Here is a 23,954-nt window from a genome sequence, read left to right as displayed (position 1 = left end):
CATATCAATTCCTCTCCTCTGATCTCCCCGTGCCATATCAATCCCTCTCCTCTGATCTCCCCGTGCCATATCAATCCCTCTCCTCTGATCTCCCCGTGCCATATCAATCCCTCTCCTCTGATCTCCCCATGCCATATCAATTCCTCTCCTCTGATCTCCCTGTGCCATATCAATCCCTCTCCTCTGATCTCCCCGTGCCATATCAATCCCTCTCCTCTGATCTCCCTGTGCCATATCAATCCCTCTCCTCTGATCTCCCCATGCCATATCAATTCCTCTCCTCTGATCTCCCCATGCCATATCAATCCCTCTCCTCTGATCTCCCCGTGCCATATCAATTCCTCTCCTCTGATCTCCCCATGCCATATCAATCCCTCTCCTCTGATCTCCCCGTGCCATATCAATCCCTCTCCTCTGATCTCCCTGTGCCATATCAATCCCTCTCCTCTGATCTCCCCGTGCCATATCAATCCCTCTCCTCTGATCTCCCTGTGCCATATCAATCCCTCTCCTCTGATCTCCCTGTGCCATTTCAATTGCCCCCTTCTGATCTTCCTGTGCCATTTAAATTGCCCCTCTCTGTTCCCCCCACCCGTGCCATTTTAATCCCCTTCTGAACCCCCTGTGCCATTACTTGACGCGGCATGTATGGGCATAGGCGGAGCTTCCTGTGATGTCACACATATATAATGAATTATGCAAATTAGCGTGGCCGGTATTTTTTTTGCAAGAAAGTTGGCAACCCTGTATGAGCTATAGAGATAGATAGATAGATATGAGATGGATAGATAGATAGATAGATAGATATTGTAGAAAGGTGGGCAGCACTGTTAGATGTATGTTGGTGCTGCTGGTAAACCCGGTCACAGGTCCAGTAAATCCAACGATGAGAACAACAGCACTCAATTCAGTGAAAAGATGTGTGGCTTTATTCAACCAAACATACAGGAGGCCTCCTGTATGCTTGGTTGAATAAAGCCACACATCTTTTCACGGAATTGAGTGCTGTTGTTCTCTTCGTTAGATAGATAGATAGATAGATAGCTATGAGATAGATAGAAAGATAAATAGATAGATATTAGATAGATATATAGATAGATATGAGATAGATAGATATGAGATTGATAGATAGATATGAGATAGATTGATAGATAGATAGATAGATAGATATGAGATAGATAGATAGATAGATATGAGATAGATAGAAAGATAAATAGATAGATATTAGATATGAGATAGATAGATATGAGATAGATAGATATGAGATAGATAGATAGATATGAGATAGATAGATAGATAGATAGATAGATATGAGATAGATATGAGATAGATAGATATGAGATAGATAGATATGAGATAGATAGATATGAGATAGATAGATATGAGATAGATAGATAGATAGATAGATATGAGATAGATATGAGATAGATAGATATGAGATAGATAGATATGAGATAGATAGATATGAGATAGATAGATATGAGATAGATAGATATGAGATAGATAGATATGAGATAGATAGATATGAGATAGATAGATAGATAGATAGATATGAGATAGATATGAGATAGATAGCTAGATATGAATTGAACCAGTGTTTGAGTATTTATTACTCTCAGTGAGACATATATTACTGTGGTGCGCCCCCCCCCCCCCCCCACAGACATGACCACGGACCGTGCTGGACGCCGTATGGTGTGACATTTCTCGTCTTGTTTCCTCAGTTTGATCTTCAGCGCATCGTCATATACTGTGACTCGCGGCACGCCGAGCTGGAGACCTGTTGTGATATTCCCAGCGGCCCGGTAAGACATTTCATTTCTACTTCTATGATACTTTTCATTTTATAACTTCATCCTAAAATGCCAATACAAAACCCAAACTATACAGAATAAAGACTAAGGGTATACAGGATGCAATCGGTGAGCTTAAGATGGTTATTACCATTCGCTGGGCTGGATGTGAGGTAGCAGCGCGTTGGCGTCCTGTGCTAACAAGATGTAGCGCTGCCGCGCTCAGGATGGCAGGCGTTTCATTTGTATGGCATCCATCCCAGTTATCCATTTAACATCATTTCAGGACACTCCATTTTTGGACACTATGGGGGAAATTTATAAAAACCTGTGTAGAGGAAGAGTGATGGAGTTGTCCAGAACAGCCAATCAGATTCCAGCTTTTATTTTTTTCAGAGTCTTCAGTAAAAATTAGTGTTGAGCGGCATAGGCCATATTTGAATTCGCGAATATTCGCGAATATATGAACGAATATTCGTCATATATTCGCGAATATTCGCATATTCGACATATTCTCTTTTTATTTTCGCGCATGTGAAAATACGCGTATGCGAAAATTAACACATGCGACAATTCGCATATGCGTAAATTAGCATATGCTAATTTTCGCATATGCGAATTTTCGCACGCCAGTCTCACACAGTAGTATTAGAGCCTTCTTTACACCACACAAGCTGGAAGCAGAGAGGGATGATCACTGTGATGTGTACTGTGAAGAAAAAAAAAAAAAAAAACGAATATTTGTAATTACGAATATATAGCGCTATATTCGCGAATATGCGATATTCGCGAATAATATTCGAATTGCGAATATTCGCGAGCAACACTAGTAAAAATGAAAGAAGCGATCTGATTGGTTGCTATGGACAACTGCTCGACTCTTCCTCTACACAGGTTTTTATGAATCTTTCTCTATCTTCAGAGCTTCTTGAGTGGTGGTATTGGATATTGGATGGCTATCACCAGTACCACCATTTGGAAGGAGCTCAGGAGAAGCCCTAATTATCTATTCTTTTCCTATAACAACCAATCACAGCTCAACTTTCACTTTCCTAGAGCATGTTAAGATATGAAAGTTGAGCTGTGATTGGTTGTTATGGAAAAAAAACAGACAATTAGGGTATGTTCACACTACGGATATGTCACTGAATCTCCGCTCGCGGAATTCAGCGAGAGGAGTTTCAGCCTGGCAGCCGGTGGTGGTAGGACTGCGCGGCACTGCAGTACACGCAGACTTTCGCACAAAGAATGAACATGTTCTTTCTTTGTGCGGAACAATTTCAAATTCTGCAGTGTGAACGGGTTTCGCGGAAGACCCATTCACACTGATGCTAACGTTTACTGTGCGGGAATTCCGCAGTGTGAGCATACCCTAAGGCTCGGTTCACACCGGAATTTCCGCCTGCAATTCCGCTTTAAAATTGCAGGCAGAAATTCAGCTTACTAAAATATATAGTGTAGTGAATTTGTGAAGCGGAATTTGTGAACGGAAAATCCGCTTGAAAATTTCCGCCTGAAGAATGGCGTTGCTCATTCTTCAGGCGGCAATACTTGCGGAACACATTGCAGTCTATTGGAGACTGCAGTGTGCCCGCGGTCCTAGCGCCGACTGATTCAGTCAGCGCTGGCCGCACTCGGAATCTCGGAAATTTTCTGCCCGAAGATTCCGTAGTGTGAACCTAGCCTTAGGGCTTCAGGCAGATTGATAAATCTGGGCATATGTAATGTGTATGGCCACCTTGAGGGTCTATTCACACGGCAGAATTTCTGCTCGCCTCAAATTAAATCCCATAGAAGTCTAGCAGAATTCCGCAAGCGGAAATTCAGAAGCGTGAATGGGAGTGTGGAATCCCAATGAAGTCTATGGGCTTTAATTTGAGGCGGAATTCCATAAGCAGAAATTCTGCAAGCGGAAATTCTGCTGTGTGAATAGACCCTTAGGCTAGGTTCAGTCTACGAAATTTCCGACTGTCTGCCTGCAAAATTTTCGACTATTTTCCGCCTCCAAAGGCTTTTTTCAGATTCATGCGTAATTTTGTCATTTCCGCAAGTAATCCGCCTTAAATTTCCGCTTAAATTTGATGTCGAAAACAGTGGGAGTGCACTGAGAGCCAAGTCCAGCCCCTTTTGGACCATGTGATCACATGACCTGACCCATGCGTATTTAAAAGGAAGAATGTGGACTAGTCCAAGAACCAGTGGGCTGATCATATTTAAATTTCTGACTCAAATCCGTACGGATTTTCCGCATTTAATCCGCTTTCAATCTGCCTATGTTCCACGTTCGAACAAAAATCCGCCGGGAAATGAGAGTCCCATTGAAGTCAATGGGATTCTGCGGCGGAAATCAGTCTGAAAAAAAGAGCACCTCCTTTCTTCATGCAGAAATTTTCTAGCGGAAATTAGGTACGCAAATTCCGAGTGAAAAAATCCGAAGTATGAACAGGTGCACGGAAATCCCATTGACTCGCATGTACTTTTTAGCAAGCGGAATTTCGGACGGAAATTTTAAAACGGAATTTCAGTCGGAAATTCCGTAGTCTGAACCTAGCCTTAGACTAGGTTCACACTGTGGAATTTCTGGGCAGATTTTCTGCCGGGGATCGAGCCGGCAGCGCCGACTACATTGCCGTCCCCATAGACGGCAATGCATTTCTGAGCAGATCTCCCAAAAGATCCACCCAGAAATGCATTGGGGGCGGAAATGCAGTCTGCTCGGTCCTAGCGCCGCCGGCTCAATCTCCGGCAGAAATTCTGCCCAGAAATTCTGCAGTGTGAACCTAGCCTTAGTCTAAGGAACCTTCATGTTCATTAACTATTTCATGGTTACTAATCCTAAAAATAGTCTGATTGGTGGCAGAAGCAGAGATTGTGGGGCAAGTGGTGTAGAACAGATGAGTACAGGATAGTCAGGATAGCAGAATATCAGGAGGACAGTCCAGGAAAAACTACTAGGGATGATCTGAGATGTTGTCAAAAGACAAGATTGATGAGTTCAGGGGACATGGGAAGGGCAATATTCTTGGGCGGCATAGCCACCGGTGAGGAGTGGGTCACTGGACTGTGCAGAATAGAAGTCACCAAAAGATTCCCCTTAGGGATGGCAACAAAAAAATGAAATGTCGCACCCAATGGTATCTCCAAAGAAAAGGAGACAAAAATGTTTTGGAAAAATCAGCTTACTATTCATTTGGTGAGAACAGGCAGACTTGGCACCGATGGCAAAGGTAACAATCCAGCCCATGCCCTCCATGTTTCCTCCTGTAGCAGATATCAGGAGGTCGTTTTCTATTCACCAATAAAATGATTGTTGTTGGACGCCAACCATGATGATTCTACCATTTCTGTTCCATGCAGTGTGTGGTCACTGTGGTCACCGAACCGCCACCTGTTGTCACAACCCCCACTGTGGCGGAACAGAGAGGAACAGCAAGCTCCCTAAACTGCTCACACTGCCCCTTTGGAGAGAAGGTAAGTGACTACAGAGATTGTGTGTACATATGTGTCTCTCTAGGATATTAGTGTACACTTAGGGCCGTGTTAGACGGAGTCGATCTATAATCGAGCATTGATGTTGGTGGATTGCTGGTTCATGCAGCCATTTCTAGGAATCAGCTGTTTACCACTCAGTCCAGGATGTTTAGCTCACAGAGCATTGTCTAGACTTGATACAATTGTATCACTTCTCATCTGAGAGCAGGACTAGCTATGTACAATGTATCAGTCTGGAGTCCAGGATGTTTAGCTCACAGAGCATTGTCTAGACTGGATACAATTGTATCACTTCTCAGCTGAGAACAGGACTAGTTGTGTACAATGTATCAGTCGGGTCCAGGATGCTTAGCTCACAGAGCATTGTCTAGACTGGATACAATTGTATCACTTCTCATCTGAGAGCAGGACTAGCTATGTACAATGTATCAGTCTGGAGTCCAGGATGTTTAGCTCACAGAGCATTGTCTAGACTGGATACAATTGTATCACTTGTCAGCTGATAGCAGGACTAGCTATGTACAATGTATCAGTCTGGAGTCCAAGCCACAATCGCAGTTTACTGGGATTTCTGGGACTTGCAGTACTTATGGAGCCACTCTGGACTGACTTGAGTCAGGACTTAACCCTGACTGGATACACTGGATAGGAGATGGCTGACACTAGTTAGATTCTTCACAGATGGGGTTCCTTTTGCAGGGTTACCGCCTGGGTGGACACAAGGGATAGATGTGGTAGGGGTGTGACGTCCCGAGCATTCTGCCCATGCATCCCCAGTCATCAGGAGAGATTGCGGCAGTTCCCAGTGGCGTCATGCCCCCTCCCATAGACTTGCATTGAGGGGGCATGGCCGTGATGTCCAGAGCCTCTGGTGCTGCACCCGACACTCTAAGCGAACGCCGGGTGCAGCAGGGAGATTGCCGGGGTCCCCAGCAATCTGACATCTTATCCCCTATCCTTTGGATAGGGGATAAGATGTCTAGGGGCGGAGTACCCCTTTAAAGGTGTGGGAGCAGGAGGATACAGAAGAGATCATCTTACACTGCTAGCCAAGACCAGATTCACTAGCTTACGGCCCCTCACTGTCTGGGTAGACCAGGGTGGAGGATATGCTGCCTTCCCTGGTTGGCTGAGGCTGTTGATGTGACTAGTTCATTACAGAGGAAGGCAATTAACTCTCATAGAAAAAACAAAGCTCAGGTTAGGGTCAGAGACAGGCACCTTGGGAATAACAGTGTAATATATTACATCTACTTATTAGTCTGTTCTTTGTGTTTAGGGGGATATCGGCCTTCCAGGACCTATAGGCCCAATGGGCCCAAAGGTGAGTACGACTGCTACAAACCATTTATTCTGGACTCCAATATGTGAGACCTCAACATCAACTGCATTATTAGTCACACACACAACTCTGCTGGATAATACATCATTTCCAAGATCCAGAATTCAGCAGAGGAAGATATTCTGGGGTCTGGGAAAGTTGTAAAATGTAGGAAATGAAGTCGGGATGTGAGGATGGGATATGAGGTCGTAATCTGAGGACGGGATATGAAGTTGGGATATGAGGACAGGATGTGAGGACGGGATATGAGGTCGGAATCTGAGGACGGGATATGAGGATGGGATATCTGGACGGGATATGAGGACGGGATATGAGGACGGGATATGAGGACGGGATATGAGGACGGGATATGAGGACGGGATATGAGGACGGGATATGAGGACGGGATATGAGGACTGGATATAAGGTCGGGATATGAGGACCGGATATAAGGATGGGGTATGAGATATGAGGACGGGATATGAGGACAGGATAAGAGGACGGGATATGAGGATGGGATATGAGGATGGGATATGAGGATGGGATATGAGGATGGGTTGTGAGGTCGGGATATGAGGACGGGATATGTGGACAGAAAGTGAGGACAAGAAGTGAGGACAGGATATGAGGATGGGAAATGAGGTCGGGATATGAGGATGGGATATAAGGACAGGATATGAGGTCGGGATATGAGGTCGGGATATGAGGTCGGGATATGAGGTCGGGATATGAGGTCGGGATATGAGGTCGGGATATGAGGTCGGGATATGAGGTCGGGATATGAGGTCGGGATATGAGGTCGAGATATAAGGTTGTAATATGAGGACCGGATATAAGGATGAGATATGAGGATGGGATATGAGAATGGGATATGATGATGGGTTGTGAGGTCGGGATATGCGGACAGGATATGAGGACGGGATATGAGGACGGGATATGAGGACGGGATATGTGGACAAGAAGTGAGGACGGGATATGAGGACAGGATATGAGGACGGGATATGAGGTCGGGATATGAGAAGGGGATATGAGGACGAAATATAAGGTTGGGATATGAGGACGGCATATGAGGACCAGAGTGTAATTATTGATTTTCCTGTCCCACAAGGTTTAGGTAGGAAGACCAGGCAATGCCACGTACTCTGCTAGTCAAGTAATAAACAGCCACCTCAAAAATAACAATTTCCCATGTACACGATAATCTTTGAAATTCCTATTATCTATTAACATTAGATTTTTTTTTCACCAAATGTTTTAAAAGGGTGACACTGGCAATCCTGGGCCACTTGGACCTGCAGGTCCTAAAGGAGAGAAAGGTGAAGTTGTAAGTATTCGTACTTTTTTTTTTTTAATCCCCACCCACCTCCCATTATCCCAAACTACTCCTGGAAATATAACTTGGAGCTTTTGTGACCCACTGCAAGAGAGACAGGCCACCTACTTGTCCTATCTACCAGAATCAGTGGTGCGTCTGCCACCTCTCCACCCTCTATAGCAGTGTTGCTCAACCATTGTGCCTCCAGCTGTTGCAAAACTACAACTCCCGGCATACCCGGACTGCCAAAGGCTGTCCGGGCATGCCGAGAGTTGTAGTTTTGCAACAGCTGGAGGCACACTGGCTGGGAAACACTGCTCTATAGGTATGACCCCTGGTAAGTATGAACTGCTAACAATAAATATGGATTAGATGTATATATTGAGATCTCTGAGCTCTCTGTCTCTTTATATTATAGGGAAGAGTCATTTCAACTAAAGGGGAGAAAGGTGATCAGGTGAGACATATTTTAAGAATTTCTGGTGATATGTTTTTTCTAATTGTCCATTTCACTCTCTATATTTTCAAAATAATCCTGAAAATCTTGCAGTTTCCATTCTGGCCACTAGGCTCTAAAACTAAGGCCTCATTCATATCATGGTCGGACTCTGCTGTTCGGAGTTCTGTCAGCAATCTGGCCAGAAGGACATGAGTTTAGCTGGGGAAAAAATAGTGCAATCACTAGTTTTTTCTCCGCTAACATCTTGTAAAATTACCGGGTCACCTACGGACCCCATGCAAATGAATGGAGTCCGTCATGACCCAGTAGTAGCCATTTGTATCTGAACCGTTTTAGAGTTCGATCGTCTCAGGAAAAAAAAAAGCAGATCGGACCCTAACGGGTGGGATGCGAACAGCCGTGTGAACCGATCCTAAGCTGAGACTTCCTGTTCTGTACAGATCCCTTCCCAGCAGCATCCTCCTTATCATCACAGTACAGTGAAAGGTGACATCTGAGTATAGATAACAGAGCTACGCACATTGGGGGATATTAAAAACTGAATTCACCATTTTTGATCGATACTTTGCACCAGTTTGGTTGCAAAAGTGGCTCAACACACATTTAAAATTGACTCCTTAGCGCCCTTCTTGCCGAATGTTTATAATGAGGTCTGGTCTTAGGAAAAAAGGATTGGGCAAGGGTGGGGATTAAATCATGGCAAAAAAATTTGCGCCCAAACAAACAAACAAACAAACAAACAGGTATTTACCACACCACCTCAGAGGGGGTGTAAACTGAGCACACATTGTAAAATGCGCCAATTGTAAAACCTTAGTGTCACATGCGGCAAGGGTAAGTGCAGCCCTAGTCTACCCACAAGGCTTGACCCTGCCTACTTGATGATCCACCCTTAGCAACAAACCCCAAACTTGGTGACTGTCCCTACTCTGAGTAAGGTACAGGGTGTAGCAATGTCAGAACCAATAAAACAAACAGAGTAGAGGCCAGGGAGCAGGTCAGGACACAGTGGGTTAAACAGACACAGACCAAGAAGTAATCACAAACCACAGGGAATGAACAAACAGACAGATTAAGAGTTGTCAAGATGTTAAGAGATGTCAGACAAAACGAAAATAGCAGCGCAGTACAGAATCACAAAGTAAGAGAGCAGTCAGATCACAAGCCAAAGTAATAATGCAGGTACACAGAGCATAATGTTGGCATATGCTCTAACTTCATCAGGACAACTAAGTAAAGACATTGTGCAAAGGACAGCATTAGCATATTAGCAAAGGGTCTATAATTCTGGCACGAGACCACCAATCATGGTAAGTGATTCATTGTTTTAATCCGGGTCACCCGCACTATAACCCTGTGTATTGGGTTGTGTGTGGGTAAACCAGCTGTCAGTTTCCCTTTAAGCAAACCCAGCACTTGGACTATTTTGGTTGCTGTCGTATTAGCAAGAATACTGGACCATATTATAGATTAGGTGCTTAAGTATTTTATACTGTAATGGTCACATTTCTGCAGTGAGAACAAGATGAAAGACATCCAGCGTTCACCCGGAGTGTCTGTATTAAAACTTCATGCTATATTTACGATCCATTAAACTTTTACAGGATGACGTCAAGTTAATAAGAACACAAATGTTTTACGCGCTTCGTGGGGTTACTCCTTAGTGATAAATGCTTCCCAAACAGCTTGATGAAAAATAGTTAAAGGAGTAGTGCAGTGAAAAATAACTTATCCCCTATTCAAAGGATAGGGGATAAGATATAGTTTGTGGGGGATACGACCGTGGGGACCTCCCCCCCCCCCCCCCCCGCGATCTCCTGAACGGGGCCCCGGCAGTCTGCTGGAAGCAGCCGTTCTGACCGCTGCAGGATGCTGTGGCCGACACGCCCTCTTCATGTATCTCTATAGAATGCATGGAGGGGTCGTGTCGGCTTCTAATCCGTGTGGGGATTGGCACACCCCCTTCCAGCAGACTGCCGGGCCCCGTTCAGGAGATCGCGGAGGGTCCCAGCGGAGGGACCACCGCAATCTATAACTTATTCCCTATTCTTTGGATAGGGGATAAGTTATTTTTCCCTGCACTACTCCTTTAAATGCGCCTGTTCCTGACAAGCTGCATTACCCAAGCAAAAAAATAAATAAAATAAGCTTCACAATCCCCAAATTCCGTCCCTCTCAGATATTACATTATATTGCTGCGAAATTCTTATTTATAGACCTGAAGAATCTCATAGAACAAACAGAAAACGTACACCTGTTTGGATTAATTGCAAAGATATTTTTACCAAGTTTCTTGCAAATAAACTCTCGCACCTGCAACCAATTAACAGCTATTTAGAAAATTATTTTTACGTTACATTTTTTTCCTAACACATTTGAATATGTTACATATTTTGTCAAACAAATTTGTAATAAAGTTGTCTGAATTTTATACTCAACTGTTAAGCCAAGGATGTCCAGTCCATCAAAAAAGACACACGGTATTGAAGAGGAATCTGACAAGGATGGTATTTTTTTACATACGGTTTAGGATACAAAAAAAAAAAAATACAAAAAAAATTATATATATATATATATATATATATATATATATATATATTTAAAGAAACATAACAATAAGTTATTTCCAGAATTAGAAAAAGGAGTCAGCTTTTGCTACCTAGAAGTTGCCCCATTTTGTCTATGTAGCAGAAAGTCCCACCTACAATGTGCTCCCCTTACTAGCTCCACCTATGAGGTTCTCCACCTACAAAATGTTTCACTTTCTAGCCCCACCTATTAGGTACTTCCCCTATTAGGTGCTTCACTTATCCCATCTACAAGGTGCTCTGCTTTCCAACCCTCACCTATGAGGTACTTCACTTACTAGCCCCACCTACAAAGTGCTCCACTTACTAGCCCCACCTATGAATAGCTCCACTTACTAGCCCCACCTACAAAGTGCTCCACTTACTAGCCCCACCTATGAATAGCTCCACTTACTAGCCCCACCTATTAGGTACTCCACCTACTAGCCCCACCTAAGAAGTGCTTCACTATCTAGCCCCACCTACGAGGTACTCCACCTACTAGCCCCACCTATGAAGTGCTTCACCTTCTAGCCCCACCTATGAGGTACTCCACCTACTAGCAACACCTTTAAAGTGCTCCACTTAATAGCCCCACCTACAAAGTGTTTCACTTACTAGCCCCACTTACAAGGTGCTCCACTTACTAGCCCCACCTATGAAGTACTCCACTTACTTGCCCCACCTATAAAGTGCTCCACTTACTAGCCCAACCTAGAAGGTGCTCCACTTACTAGCCCAACCTAGAAGGTGCTCCTCTAACTAGCCCCACCTAAGAGATACTCCACCTATTAGCCCCACTTACGAAGTGCTCCATTTACTAGCCCCACCCACTATGGGTTGGGCTGTGTCTACAACCTTTGCACTCTTTATAGCTTTGCCCCTGGTCTTTATAACCGATATGTTGATGGATGCAAACTCGCTAACTATATCCCATTACTTGTCTTAGAATTAGTAGTAAGAGGTTTTACTTGGATAGGCTTTTGGCTTTAATTCCGATTTGATGGCCAATTTGGATCTGTACAAGAGAAGGTTCTCTTCTCAGAAGGTATGTATGCCCCGCCGCTCAGTTAACATGTGCTGGACCCGGCAGTAGAGTAGTTTAAGTTTTTTGTAAATTATCCCATAGGAGAAAAACAAACCCCAGTTTATTTCCATTTATTTTCAGCCATCCATTAGATAAGCGACAATATTAGCATTTACATCGAACATTATTCTAAGTCTCAAACTTACAAAGTCATTTATTTTGGGGAAACGGTGATTGATGCGTCGTGAGAGGCAGAAATAAACACTAAATAATGTTGCCTCTGACTCTAAACAACATAAGTCATGTTTCAGAATTTAATTTACAAATAGGGCCTGGGGTAAATCATAGACCCGCCACATAATGAAGTGTACGACATGTTCACATCAAGGATTGGAAATATTTCAGAGGGAAAAAAAAAAGTGGATCACCTTAAGATGGGTTTATTTATAAATTGACTTAAACACTTAAATAAGACATTACACAACATCTGGGCCCCAATTAATACTTTAAAGCCAGAAATGATTAAAGGGGTACTCCGCTGCTCAGCGTTTGGAACAAGCTGTTTGTTTTGAGCTCGTGATGTCATAGTCCCATCCCCTCATGGCATCACGTCCCGCACCCTCAATGCAAGTCTATGGGAGGGGGCGTGACGGCTGCCACGCCCCTCCCATAGACTTGCATTGAGTTGGCGGGGTGTGCCATCATGAGGGGCGGGGCTATAACGTCACAAGCTCCCGGCTCCAGCATTGGGAACTGTTTGTTCTAAAATCTGAGCAGCAGAGTACCCCTTTAAAGGGGTATTCCAGGAAAAAACTTATATATATATATATATATATATATATATATATATATATATATATATATTTATATATATATATTAACTGGCTCCAGAAAGTTAAACAGATTTGTAAATTACTTCTATTAAAAAATCTTAATCCTTTCAGTACTTATGAGCTTCTGAAGTTAAGTTTGTTCTTTTCTGTACTCTCTGATGACACGTGTCTCTGGAACCGCCCAGTTTAGAAGAGGTTTGCTATGGGGATTTGCTTCTAAACTGGGCGTTTCCCGAGACACGTGTCATCAGAGAGCACTTAGACAGAAAAGAACAACCTTAACTTCAGAAGCTCATAAGTACTGAAAGGATTAAGATTTTTTAATAGAAGTAATTTACAAATCTGTTTAACTTTCTGGAGCCAGTTGATATATAGATAAAAGTTTTTTCCTGGAATACCCCTTTAAAGGAGTACTCTGCTGCTCAGATTTTAGAACAAACAGTACCCAATGCTGGAGCCGGGAGCTTGTGACGTTATAGCCCCGCCCCTCATGATGGCACGCCCCGCCAACTCAATGCAAGTCTATGGGAGGGGGCGTGACAGCCGTCATGCCCCCTCCCATAGACTTGCATTGAGGGGGCGGGGCGTGATGCCATGAGGGGACGGGACTATGACATCACGAGCTCCCGACACCAGCATTGGGAACTGATGACACGTGTCTCGGGAAACGCCCAGTTTAGAAGCAAATCCCCATAGCAAACCTCTTCTAAACTGGGCGGTTGCCGAGACACGTGTCATCAGAGAGCACAGAAAAGAACAACCTTAACTTCAGAAGCTCATAAGTACTGAAAGGATTAAGATTTTTTTAAAAGAAGTAATTTACAAATCTGTTTAACTTTCTGGAGCCAGTTGATAGATATGTATATATATATATATATATATATATATATATATATATAAGTTTTTTCCTGGATAACCCCTTTAAGGTAGTCTATCATACGGTTATCCACCATAAGGTGATTTTAGTACATACCTGCCAGGCTATCTTTTTGTGAACTGGGTATTTTTTGACGGGTTTGCTTCTCAAGCTACACGTCCCACAGTTTTATGCTTGTAAGTTTGAGGTCACATTCCTCCCTCCCACATATCAGCCACCCCACCCATTGCAGAACAAATGAGCTGCATCCATTCAAAAGATCAGTGTTTTCTAATCAAGGTGCCTACTACAGCTGTTGTAAAATAATCTCTCTCCTACCAAGCGGTCACTCCACCAGTTGAAGCAGGACAGTCTCCCTTTGATTATCTGACTAGTGATGTCACGTCTCAGCACACTGCAACCTGGGAAATCCTGATACCTGAGTAATTCTGTATGCCGTTAAATATAAATATTGGGCAAAAATTACATAAGAATTGAGGGACCACTGTCACACACAGGTACAGATACTATATTATGAACTACACTAACTGTAGAACTCTTGTAGCATAGTCAAATAAAAAAAAATCCTGGAATATACTTTAAGAAAAGGATAAGAACTTTCTGAGTTATTTAGAGCTTTGCTGGGTTCTTAATTTTGATCAACCCCTACTTGTTAAAAGAGTCCCTCAACAATGAGCAGATCATAAAGTGTCCTCCTGCTGGGACCTCTAGTGATCGGCTGGGGAAACCTGTCAGTAGGTAATCAGTTTTCCTGCAGCGCCACCTCTGACAATACTAAGCATTACAAAGTGTCCTTTTACATCAGTATGTTGCTTGTATTATGCAGAATGTCACTGGTCCCCCAGAGAAAGTGAAGCTCTTTGTAAGCCCTCTTTACACTGCCCAAGAGATAAGAATCTTAACCCCTTAAGGACTCAGGGTTTTTCCATTTTTGCACTTTCGTTTTTTCCTCCTTACCTTTTAAAAATCATAACTCTTTCAATTTTCCACCTAAAAATCCATATTATGGCTTATTTTTTGCGTCGCCAATTCTACTTTGCAGTGACATTAGTCATTTTACCCAAAAATGCACGGCGAAGCAGAAAAAAAAATCATTGTGCGACAAAATCGAAAAAAAAAACCCATTTTGTAACTTTTGGGGGCTTCCGTTTCTACGCAGTGCATATTTCGGTAAAAATTACACCTTATCATTATTCTGTAGGTCCATACGGTTAAAATGATACCCTACTTATATAGGTTTGATTTTGTCGCACTTCTGGAAAAAATCATAACTACATGCAGGAAAATTTATATGTTTAAAAATGTCATCTTCTGACCCCTATAACTTTTTTATTTTTCCACGTACATGGCGGTATGAGGACTAATTTTTTGCGCCGTGATCTGAAGTTTTTATTTGTATGATTTTTGTTTTGATCTGACTTTTTGATCACTTTTTATTCATTTTTTAATGTTTTATTCATTTTTTAATGTTATAAAAATACGCTTTTTTGGACTTTGGAATTTTTTTGTGCGAACGCCATTGACCGTACGGCTTAATTAATAATATATTTTTATAGTTCGGACATTTACGCACGCGGCGATACCACATATGTTTATTTATTTATTTTTTTACACTGTTTTATTTTTTTTATGGGAAAAGGGGGGTGATTCAAACTTTTATTAGGGAAGGGGTTAAATTACCTTTATTAACACTTTTTTTTTACTTTTTTTTGCAGTGTTATAGGTCCCATAGGGACCTATAACACTGCACACACTGATCTCTCATCCTGATCACAGGCGTGTATTAACACGCCTGTGATCAACATTATCGGCGCTTGACTGCTCCTGCCTGGATCTCAGGCACGGAGCAGTCATTCGCCGATCAGACACCGAGGAGGCAGGTAAGAGCCCTCCCGGTGTCCGATCAGCTGTTCGGGATGCCGCGATTTCACCGCGGCGGTACCGAACAGCCCTACTGAGCAGCCGGGATACTTTCAGTTTCACTTTAGAAGCGGCGGTCAGCTTTGACCGCCGCTTCTAAAGGGTTAATACCGCACATCGCCGCGATCGGCGATGTGTGGTATTAGCCGCGGGTCCCGGCCGTTGATTAGCGCCGGGACCCACGCGATATGATGCGGGATCGCGGCGCGATCCCGCTTCATATCGCGGGAGCCGGCGCAGGACGTAGATATACGTCCTGCGTCGTTAAGGGGTTAAAGGGGTATTCCAGGATTTGTATTTAATTATACAGAGGCTGTAAAGTTAGTGTAGTTCATAATATAGTGTCTGTACCTGTGTTGATGGTTGGTCTTGCAATTCCTATGTAATCTCTGCCCCGGATGTTCGTTTTTAGCAGCATACAAAATAAGTGTTGTCTCAGGCTTTTCCCAGGTTGCAGTGCGGCCCGAGACATTACATCACTAGTCAGATGTAGAAAGTGAGTGTGTCTGTGCTTCAACAGGTGGCGCGACTGCTGGGTGGGAGGGAGATACATACACCCCAAAAATAGTCCTCCCAAATACATCAACATGTCCCGCAAAAAAATAAAATAAAATCCTCACACAATTGGGTCAGTGAAAAAATGAAAAAGTTACGGTTCACAGAAAGCGGTGACTTACAAACATGTCACGAAAAAAACTATCTCAGAATCGCTTTCATAAGTAAAAGCGTTCCAAAGTTATTACCAAATAAGTGGACGCATGTCAGATTTAGAAAATTTGCCCTGGTCATTAAGGTCAAAACAGGCTGTTGAGTAAAAGGGTTAAAGAGAGAACCCCACAATATTAATTTAGTGTTTAGCTGCATTAATATTCTCCCTCAGTGAAGTTGGAGCGATGGACATTACACATTATTGGATGTTAGAAAAATAGGGACCATTGCAAGGTTTATATCCTGAGTTCCCAACTCCAGAACCAAAAAAAATAGTTGACTGCCGGCCTCATATTTCACTCATTAGCAGCCTTGAGATTATGAAATGTTATGAGGAGTTCAGGTCGGAAATTCTACATTTAGTGGAAATAGTCTATAAATCAGAGAATGATCTTCAAATGATCGAGAAGATAAAAAATATGTCACAAAAGCCGATAATTCTAAAGATTGACCTGTCTGCTGCCAAGATTTGTGGCACAGAGAAAACCAGAGAGATGGTGCTCACTGCTAACTTACCAACAACATACAGTAGTTTCATAAAAGCATATGGGAATATAACTACTATAATACTGCTTTATATGCACAAGAATAAATCTACTATAATACTGCCCCCTGTGTACAAGAATATAATTACTAAAATACTGCTCCTATATACAAGAATATAACTACTATAATACTGCCTCCTATATACAAGAATATAACTACTATAATACTGCTCCTATATACAAGAATATAACTACTATAATACTGCTCCTATATACAAGAATATAACTACTATAATACTGCCTTCTATATACAAGAATATAACTACTATAATACTGTTCCTATATACAAGAATATAACTACTATAATACTACCCCTATATACAAGAATATAACTACTGTAATACTGCTCCTATATACAGGAATATAACTACTATAATACTGCTTCTATATACAAGAATATAACTACTATAATGTGAATTCGGGTAGAAAAACAGACATGGTGCACATCTACAATCTTGTATAATGATCTGATTGCTTCTCAGCATAATATCAAAAACTAACAGGTTGTTAGTATACATTTTTGATCAAAAAGTACAAGCCCACTCGCCACGTCAAGGCCACCTATTTTGAGTGGGTCCCTAACGTCCCTAGCATAAAATGGCGCAGCACCGAGCGGCGACCACCACCGCCGCGACACCAATGCCCACAGTGGGGAGCGCCCCACCGGCAGAGCGGCCCCAATGCCACTCAAACCAGTCTATGGGCCGCACCCCCCCCGCAGACACGGCGCCACGGCAGTAACGGACACCGCACAGCACCACACCAGTGTGAACAGGGTGTAATGGCTCACTTACCATGCTCTCCCAGTCAGACTGGGAGGCTGCTAGGAAAGAAATGACCCATGTGTAGCTAACTACTACTTATATAGGGTTGGGCTGAGGGGGTGGAGAAGAGTGCAGACAACATGTTCAAACAAAAAAAAGAGGGGATAGAAATCACAATGTGAATTCGGGTAGAAAAACAGACATGGTGCACATCTACAATCTTGTATAATGATCTGATTGCTTCTCAGCATAATATCAAAAACTAACAGGTTGTTAGTATACATTTTTGATCAAAAAGTACAAGCCCACTCGCCACGTCAAGGCCACCTATTTTGAGTGGGTCCCTAACGTCCCTAGCATAAAATGGCGCAGCACCGAGCGGCGACCACCACCGCCGCGACACCAATGCCCACAGTGGGGAGCGCCCCACCGGCAGAGCGGCCCCAATGCCACTCAAACCAGTCTATGGGCCGCACCCCCCCGCAGACACGGCGCCACGGCAGTAACGGACACCGCACAGCACCACACCAGTGTGAACAGGGTGTAATGGCTCACTTACCATGCTCTCCCAGTCAGACTGGGAGGCTGCTAGGAAAGAAATGACCCATGTGTAGCTAACTACTACTTATATAGGGTTGGGCTGAGGGGGTGGGGAAGAGTGCAGACAACATGTTCAAACAAAAAAAAAGAGGGGATAGAAATCACAATGTGAATTCGGGTAGAAAAACAGACATGGTGCACATCTACAATCTTGTATAATGATCTGATTGCTTCTCAGCATAATATCAAAAACTAACAGGTTGTTAGTATACATTTTTGATCAAAAAGTACAAGCCCACTCGCCACGTCAAGGCCACCTATTTTGAGTGGGTCCCTAACGTCCCTAGCATAAAATGGCGCAGCACCGAGCGGCGACCACCACCGCCGCGACACCAATGCCCACAGTGGGGAGCGCCCCACCGGCAGAGCGGCCCCAATGCCACTCAAACCAGTCTATGGGCCGCACCCCCCCGCAGACACGGCGCCACGGCAGTAACGGACACCGCACAGCACCACACCAGTGTGAACAGGGTGTAATGGCTCACTTACCATGCTCTCCCAGTCAGACTGGGAGGCTGCTAGGAAAGAAATGACCCATGTGTAGCTAACTACTACTTATATAGGGTTGGGCTGAGGGGGTGGGGAAGAGTGCAGACAACATGTTCAAACAAAAAAAAGAGGGGATAGAAATCACAATGTGAATTCGGGTAGAAAAACAGACATGGTGCACATCTACAATCTTGTATAATGATCTGATTGCTTCTCAGCATAATATCAAAAACTAACAGGTTGTTAGTATACATTTTTGATCAAAAAGTACAAGCCCACTCGCCACGTCAAGGCCACCTATTTTGAGTGGGTCCCTAACGTCCCTAGCATAAAATGGCGCAGCACCGAGCGGCGACCACCACCGCCGCGACACCAATGCCCACAGTGGGGAGCGCCCCACCGGCAGAGCGGCCCCAATGCCACTCAAACCAGTCTATGGGCCGCACCCCCCCGCAGACACGGCGCCACGGCAGTAACGGACACCGCACAGCACCACACCAGTGTGAACAGGGTGTAATGGCTCACTTACCATGCTCTCCCAGTCAGACTGGGAGGCTGCTAGGAAAGAAATGACCCATGTGTAGCTAACTACTACTTATATAGGGTTGGGCTCCTATATACAAGAATACAACTACTATAATACTGCCCCTATATACAAGAATATACCTACTATAATACTGCTTCTATATAGAAGAATATAACTACTATAATACTGCTCCTATATACAAGAATATAACTACTATAATACTGCTCCTATATACAAGAATATAACTACTATAATACTGCTTCTATATAGAAGAATATTACTACTATTATACTGCTCCTATATACAAGAATATAACTACTATAATACTGCCCCTATATACAAGAATATAACTACTATAATACTGCCCCTATATACAAGAATATAACTACTACAATACTGCTCCTATATACAAGAATATAACTACTATAATACTGCTCCTATATACAAGAATATAACTACTATAATACTTCCCCCTATATACAAGAATATAACTACTATAATACTGCTCCTATATACAAGAGTATAACTACTATAATACTGCTCCTATATACAAGAATATAACTACTATAATGTGGAGAGGAGATAGAGAGATAGGACCGCACCGCGGTCACCCACAATATCCGGGAGTGTGTACACTGTAACAGGGGATGTCGGAGGTATGGAGCGGGGTGGTGCAAAAAAGCAGGAGAGAACAATGTCCAAAATAGCAAAATGAGAAAAAGGTTGCTTCTGCACTCACCCTTCTAGCGCTGTGTCACTGAGTTAGTCCATGTACGGCCGGCCGCTGTACGGGAGATGATACGGAGAGATCGCTGCAGCCGGAGCTGAGCGGAGACAGCTACGAGCTCGTTTCGCGGTTAAAACCGCTTCTTCGGGCCTCACCTCGTGTCTGTCTGAGCGCATCCTTTATCTGGGCGCTCCTATGACGTCATCCTCGGTAGGAGGAGACTAGTGTTACCTGTTCAGGTACGTGATTGACATTCACAAAAAATGTTATCAAAGTAAATAAAAACGAAGAAGTTGCAATAGAATATAGAAATGTGTAAGGGGGGAGTGAGATAAATTCAAACAAAAGGGGAAATTATATGTACACGTGGATTGCAGAATTGGTTTGTGTCAGTGTACGGGGCGTAATACACTGGAGCTCACAGAAATACTGTAAGCTCGTTGCGATCATTAAGCCCCAAAATGCCCATGGCATCGGTCTTAATGATCCAATGTGCCTCTCGCTGTCGGAGGACTTTCTCTCTGGCTGTGCCCCCGGTGGCTATTTTTTCTAAGCCGCAGAAAATCAGTGTTTTTTCATCACTGTTGTGGTGAGCCTTCATATGCTCGATTAGTCTGGCCGAGCCGATCCCTGTTTTAAGGGACCGTTTGTGCTCCCTGAATCTAGAAAAAAGGCAGCGTTTGGTGGATCCTATGTAGTACCTTTTACAGGGACATAGGATCGCATATATGACCCATTCTGATCTGCAGAAGATAAAGTCATGTATAGAAATGTCACAGTTTCCCAATTTGATGTAGGCGCCTCTGTACATCTGGGGGCAGTGAATACATGTCCCACATTTGTAGTTTCCTTTTAGTTCATTTTTCGCCATCCAGTTCTCACCAAGTTTTTTGCTGGAGAAAGAGGAGGAGACTAATTGGTTTTTCAGACTTTCACTCCTGCGGAAAGTGACCAGCGGTTTTTTCATTGCGGCTTTTTGTAAGACAGGATCTCTTTCGAGAATGTGCCAATTATTGAGAAGAGCTTTTCTGATGACAGTGGCAAGAGGGTTATATTGAAAAGAAAAAACAAATCTCTGCTCTTCAATGTCTTTTTCCGTTTTTGCGGACGTAGCATGTTTTTTATTTTTCTTATATTTTTTGTTGATCAAGTCACTGCGGGGGATCTTTTTCACTCTCTCCAGAGCTTCTTTTAGTAACCTGGGAGGATAACCTCTTTCTTGGAATCTGTTGGTGAGTTCGTCAGCTTGTTTTATGAAACCTTCTTCTGTACTATTAATCTTTTTTATCCGGAGGTATTGGCTGTATGGTAGAGCATTTTTTGTGTGCTGAGGATGATAGCTTTGGTAGTGGAGATACGAGTTGGTGGCTGTCTCCTTACTGTATCCTGTAGTTGTTATGTTGCCATCTCTAATGTGGATCTCTACGTCCAGAAATTCAATTTTTTCGGCTGAAAATTTACTGGTGAAGAACATGTTCATCCTGTTATGATTATTTAGGTACTGCACAAACTCGTTGAATTCGTATTCTTCGCCTTCCCATGCAATAAACACATCGTCCACGAAGCGACTGTACAATTTAATATGCCTGATATAAGGATTTTGTGAACTGTAGATGATCTTCTGCTCAAGTGCTGCCAAAAAGAGGTTTGCGAAGGTACACGCGACCGGAGTCCCCATCGCCGTACCTGTACGCTGGGAGTACCAATCCCCATCAAATGTGAAGCAATTGTTGGTGAGAATTAACTCCAAGCCCTCTTTCACAAAGTTAGTGTAAGCTTCACTTTTACCGGCGGTGATCAGGAAATCACCTATTACCCGGATCCCCAATTCTTGTGGGATCCGGGTATAGAGGCTCTCTACATCAATGGTAGCCAGTCTGTAGGAGTCAGACCATTGGGTGCTGTCTAGAGTTTTTAGGAAGCTGTCTGTGTCCTTCAGGTAAGAAGGTACACTAACCAGTAAAGGTCTCAATAGCCAGTCCAGATACTGGGAGAGGTATTCCAAGGGTGCCCCAATTCCTGCAACAATGGGTCTCCCCGGGGGAGATTCCAGGCTTTTGTGAACCTTAGGTAAAAAATACCAGTGCGGTTTCTTTGCGCATTCTGGTATAAGCTTTTCAGCTTTCTTCTTGTCTAGAAGTCCTTTCTCCACATTGTTGTGCAAATATGTTCTCAGCCTGGAAATTATTTTATTAGTGGGATCCGTGGCAAGGGGCAGGTATACCTCCTGGTTCTTTAATTGACGGTGCGCTTCCTTCAGGTAATACTCTTTTGACATCACCACAACACTCCCACCTTTGTCGGCTTTTTTGATGACCAAATCTTGTCTGGTGCGGAGCCATTTGAGTGCTTTTTGTTCTTTCAAAGATAAATTACTTGTGGTACTGGGGTAGATGAGGGATTTGACATCTTTCATCACCTGAGCAGAAAATATATCGAGGCTACTCCCTGGTTGTATTTGGGGGGTGAAAGTGGACGGTACCCCTCCTTTAAATGTGTCAGGTGGGGGTATAATTTCCTCCTGCGATATGGGGTTGCTGTCTCTGTCCATATTCACCAGATCAAGAAGGCATTCTTGCTCAAATGGTGAAAAGGTTCCTGGTGCGAAAAATCCTAAAGGGCCAATGCTGGCTTGTACTTCTCCTTCTTTAACCACAATGGGTTTACTGGTTTTATTGGTGGCTGTCTCAAAGAATTTATGCAGATTTATTCTCCTTATTCCTTTAAAAAGGTCCACTTCAAAAGAAACAGGATTGAAGGGGGCGGGGATACAGTAATTTAGTCCTTTGGATAATAATGTCAAACAGTCATCATCCAAAGGGATGTCGGAAAGATTAAGTACTGTGGAGGTTTTTATGTTTTCTTGTTCCAGGTCACTTGTCTTCTGGGTCTTTGTGTTCTTCCTTTTTCTGCCCCGCCTGATGCGTTTTCTGGCGGGGCTCTTGCGTTTTTTGAAACCTCTATTGTCTTGTCCTCCTCTCTGGGAACATTCTCTTCTGCAGAGCTGGAATCGGTATCCGATGTCCAGTATTCTCTGTTTTTGGTCCGTGGTTTAGTATATTTCTTCCTCGGTACTCTTTTTTTCTGTTCTCTGTCCTGTTTCCATTCGAAAATGCGGTCATTTTCGTAGTCCATCTTATCCCGCAGAAATTTGTCTTTTTTTCTTTCCTTAATTTCTGCTTGTATGGGGATAAGTCTTTTTTCTAATTTCTGCAGGAACTGTTGCGATTGTCCTTCGGTAAGTCTTTTCCTTAGTTCTGTCTTGCATTTCAATAATTCTGTGGTTACAGAATTATATTCTTCCTCATTTCTTTTTAAGATTAAATTCATCATTTTCTCAGCAGTATCCAGTTGGATTTGTTTCCATTCTGCTTGAAACTGGGGGTCGGATTGGTACTGTGATGCCTCTCTGAAATGACGTAATCCTCTTGGTACTCTTTTGCTGCTTTGATATGATTTCAGAGATTTCACGGTCCAGAAAAGTCTGACTTCTTTTTCTGCTAGGTTGCTGATTCTGTATTCCAAGTTTCGTGTACTGATGACCTGCGTGTTATCTTTAGTATTGCATTCTTCAAAAAATTCCTCAACGTTTTCTCTCCCTAAAATTAGGGCTTCGACCTGGTGATCCATACTTGATTCCCCTTCTTCATGCACTTCCATGTGCGACATCATCATATGATGGAAGAAAAAGATCCCGGAGTCCGTGGGTATGCGAGTAGCGTGCAAAGTCCAAAAAATGGGTACAATACAAAAAATGTACCCATTTTTTGTATTGTACCCATTTTTTGGACTTTGCACGCTACTCGCATACCCACGGACTCCGGGATCTTTTTCTTCCATCATATGATGATGTCGCACATGGAAGTGCATGAAGAAGGGGAATCAAGTATGGATCACCAGGCCGAAGCCCTAATTTTAGGGAGAGAAAACGTTGAGGAATTTTTTGAAGAATGCAATACTAAAGATAACACGCAGGTCATCAGTACACGA

At 43.2% G+C, this 23,954-nt stretch overlaps 1 protein-coding gene across 3 annotated transcripts in view; it reads left to right on the top strand.

Moving 5' to 3' along the window:
- Positions 1-23,954, top strand: part of COL22A1 (collagen type XXII alpha 1 chain) — a 395,576-nt gene that overhangs the window by 144,499 nt on the left and 227,123 nt on the right. For all 3 annotated transcript variants that reach the window (XM_056522812.1, XM_056522815.1, XM_056522813.1), the window contains 5 exons: positions 1,725-1,805; positions 5,151-5,264; positions 6,565-6,609; positions 7,868-7,930; positions 8,340-8,378. In XM_056522812.1, the coding sequence (XP_056378787.1) occupies positions 1,725-1,805; positions 5,151-5,264; positions 6,565-6,609; positions 7,868-7,930; positions 8,340-8,378 (342 nt within the window). The remainder of the gene's footprint in view (positions 1-1,724; positions 1,806-5,150; positions 5,265-6,564; positions 6,610-7,867; positions 7,931-8,339; positions 8,379-23,954) is intronic.

Source organism: Hyla sarda, chromosome 5 (genome assembly GCF_029499605.1).
Source record: "Hyla sarda isolate aHylSar1 chromosome 5, aHylSar1.hap1, whole genome shotgun sequence".
In the NCBI taxonomy this organism is placed as follows: Eukaryota; Metazoa; Chordata; class Amphibia; order Anura; family Hylidae; genus Hyla; species Hyla sarda.
This window is presented reverse-complemented; position numbering and strand designations above follow the sequence as displayed.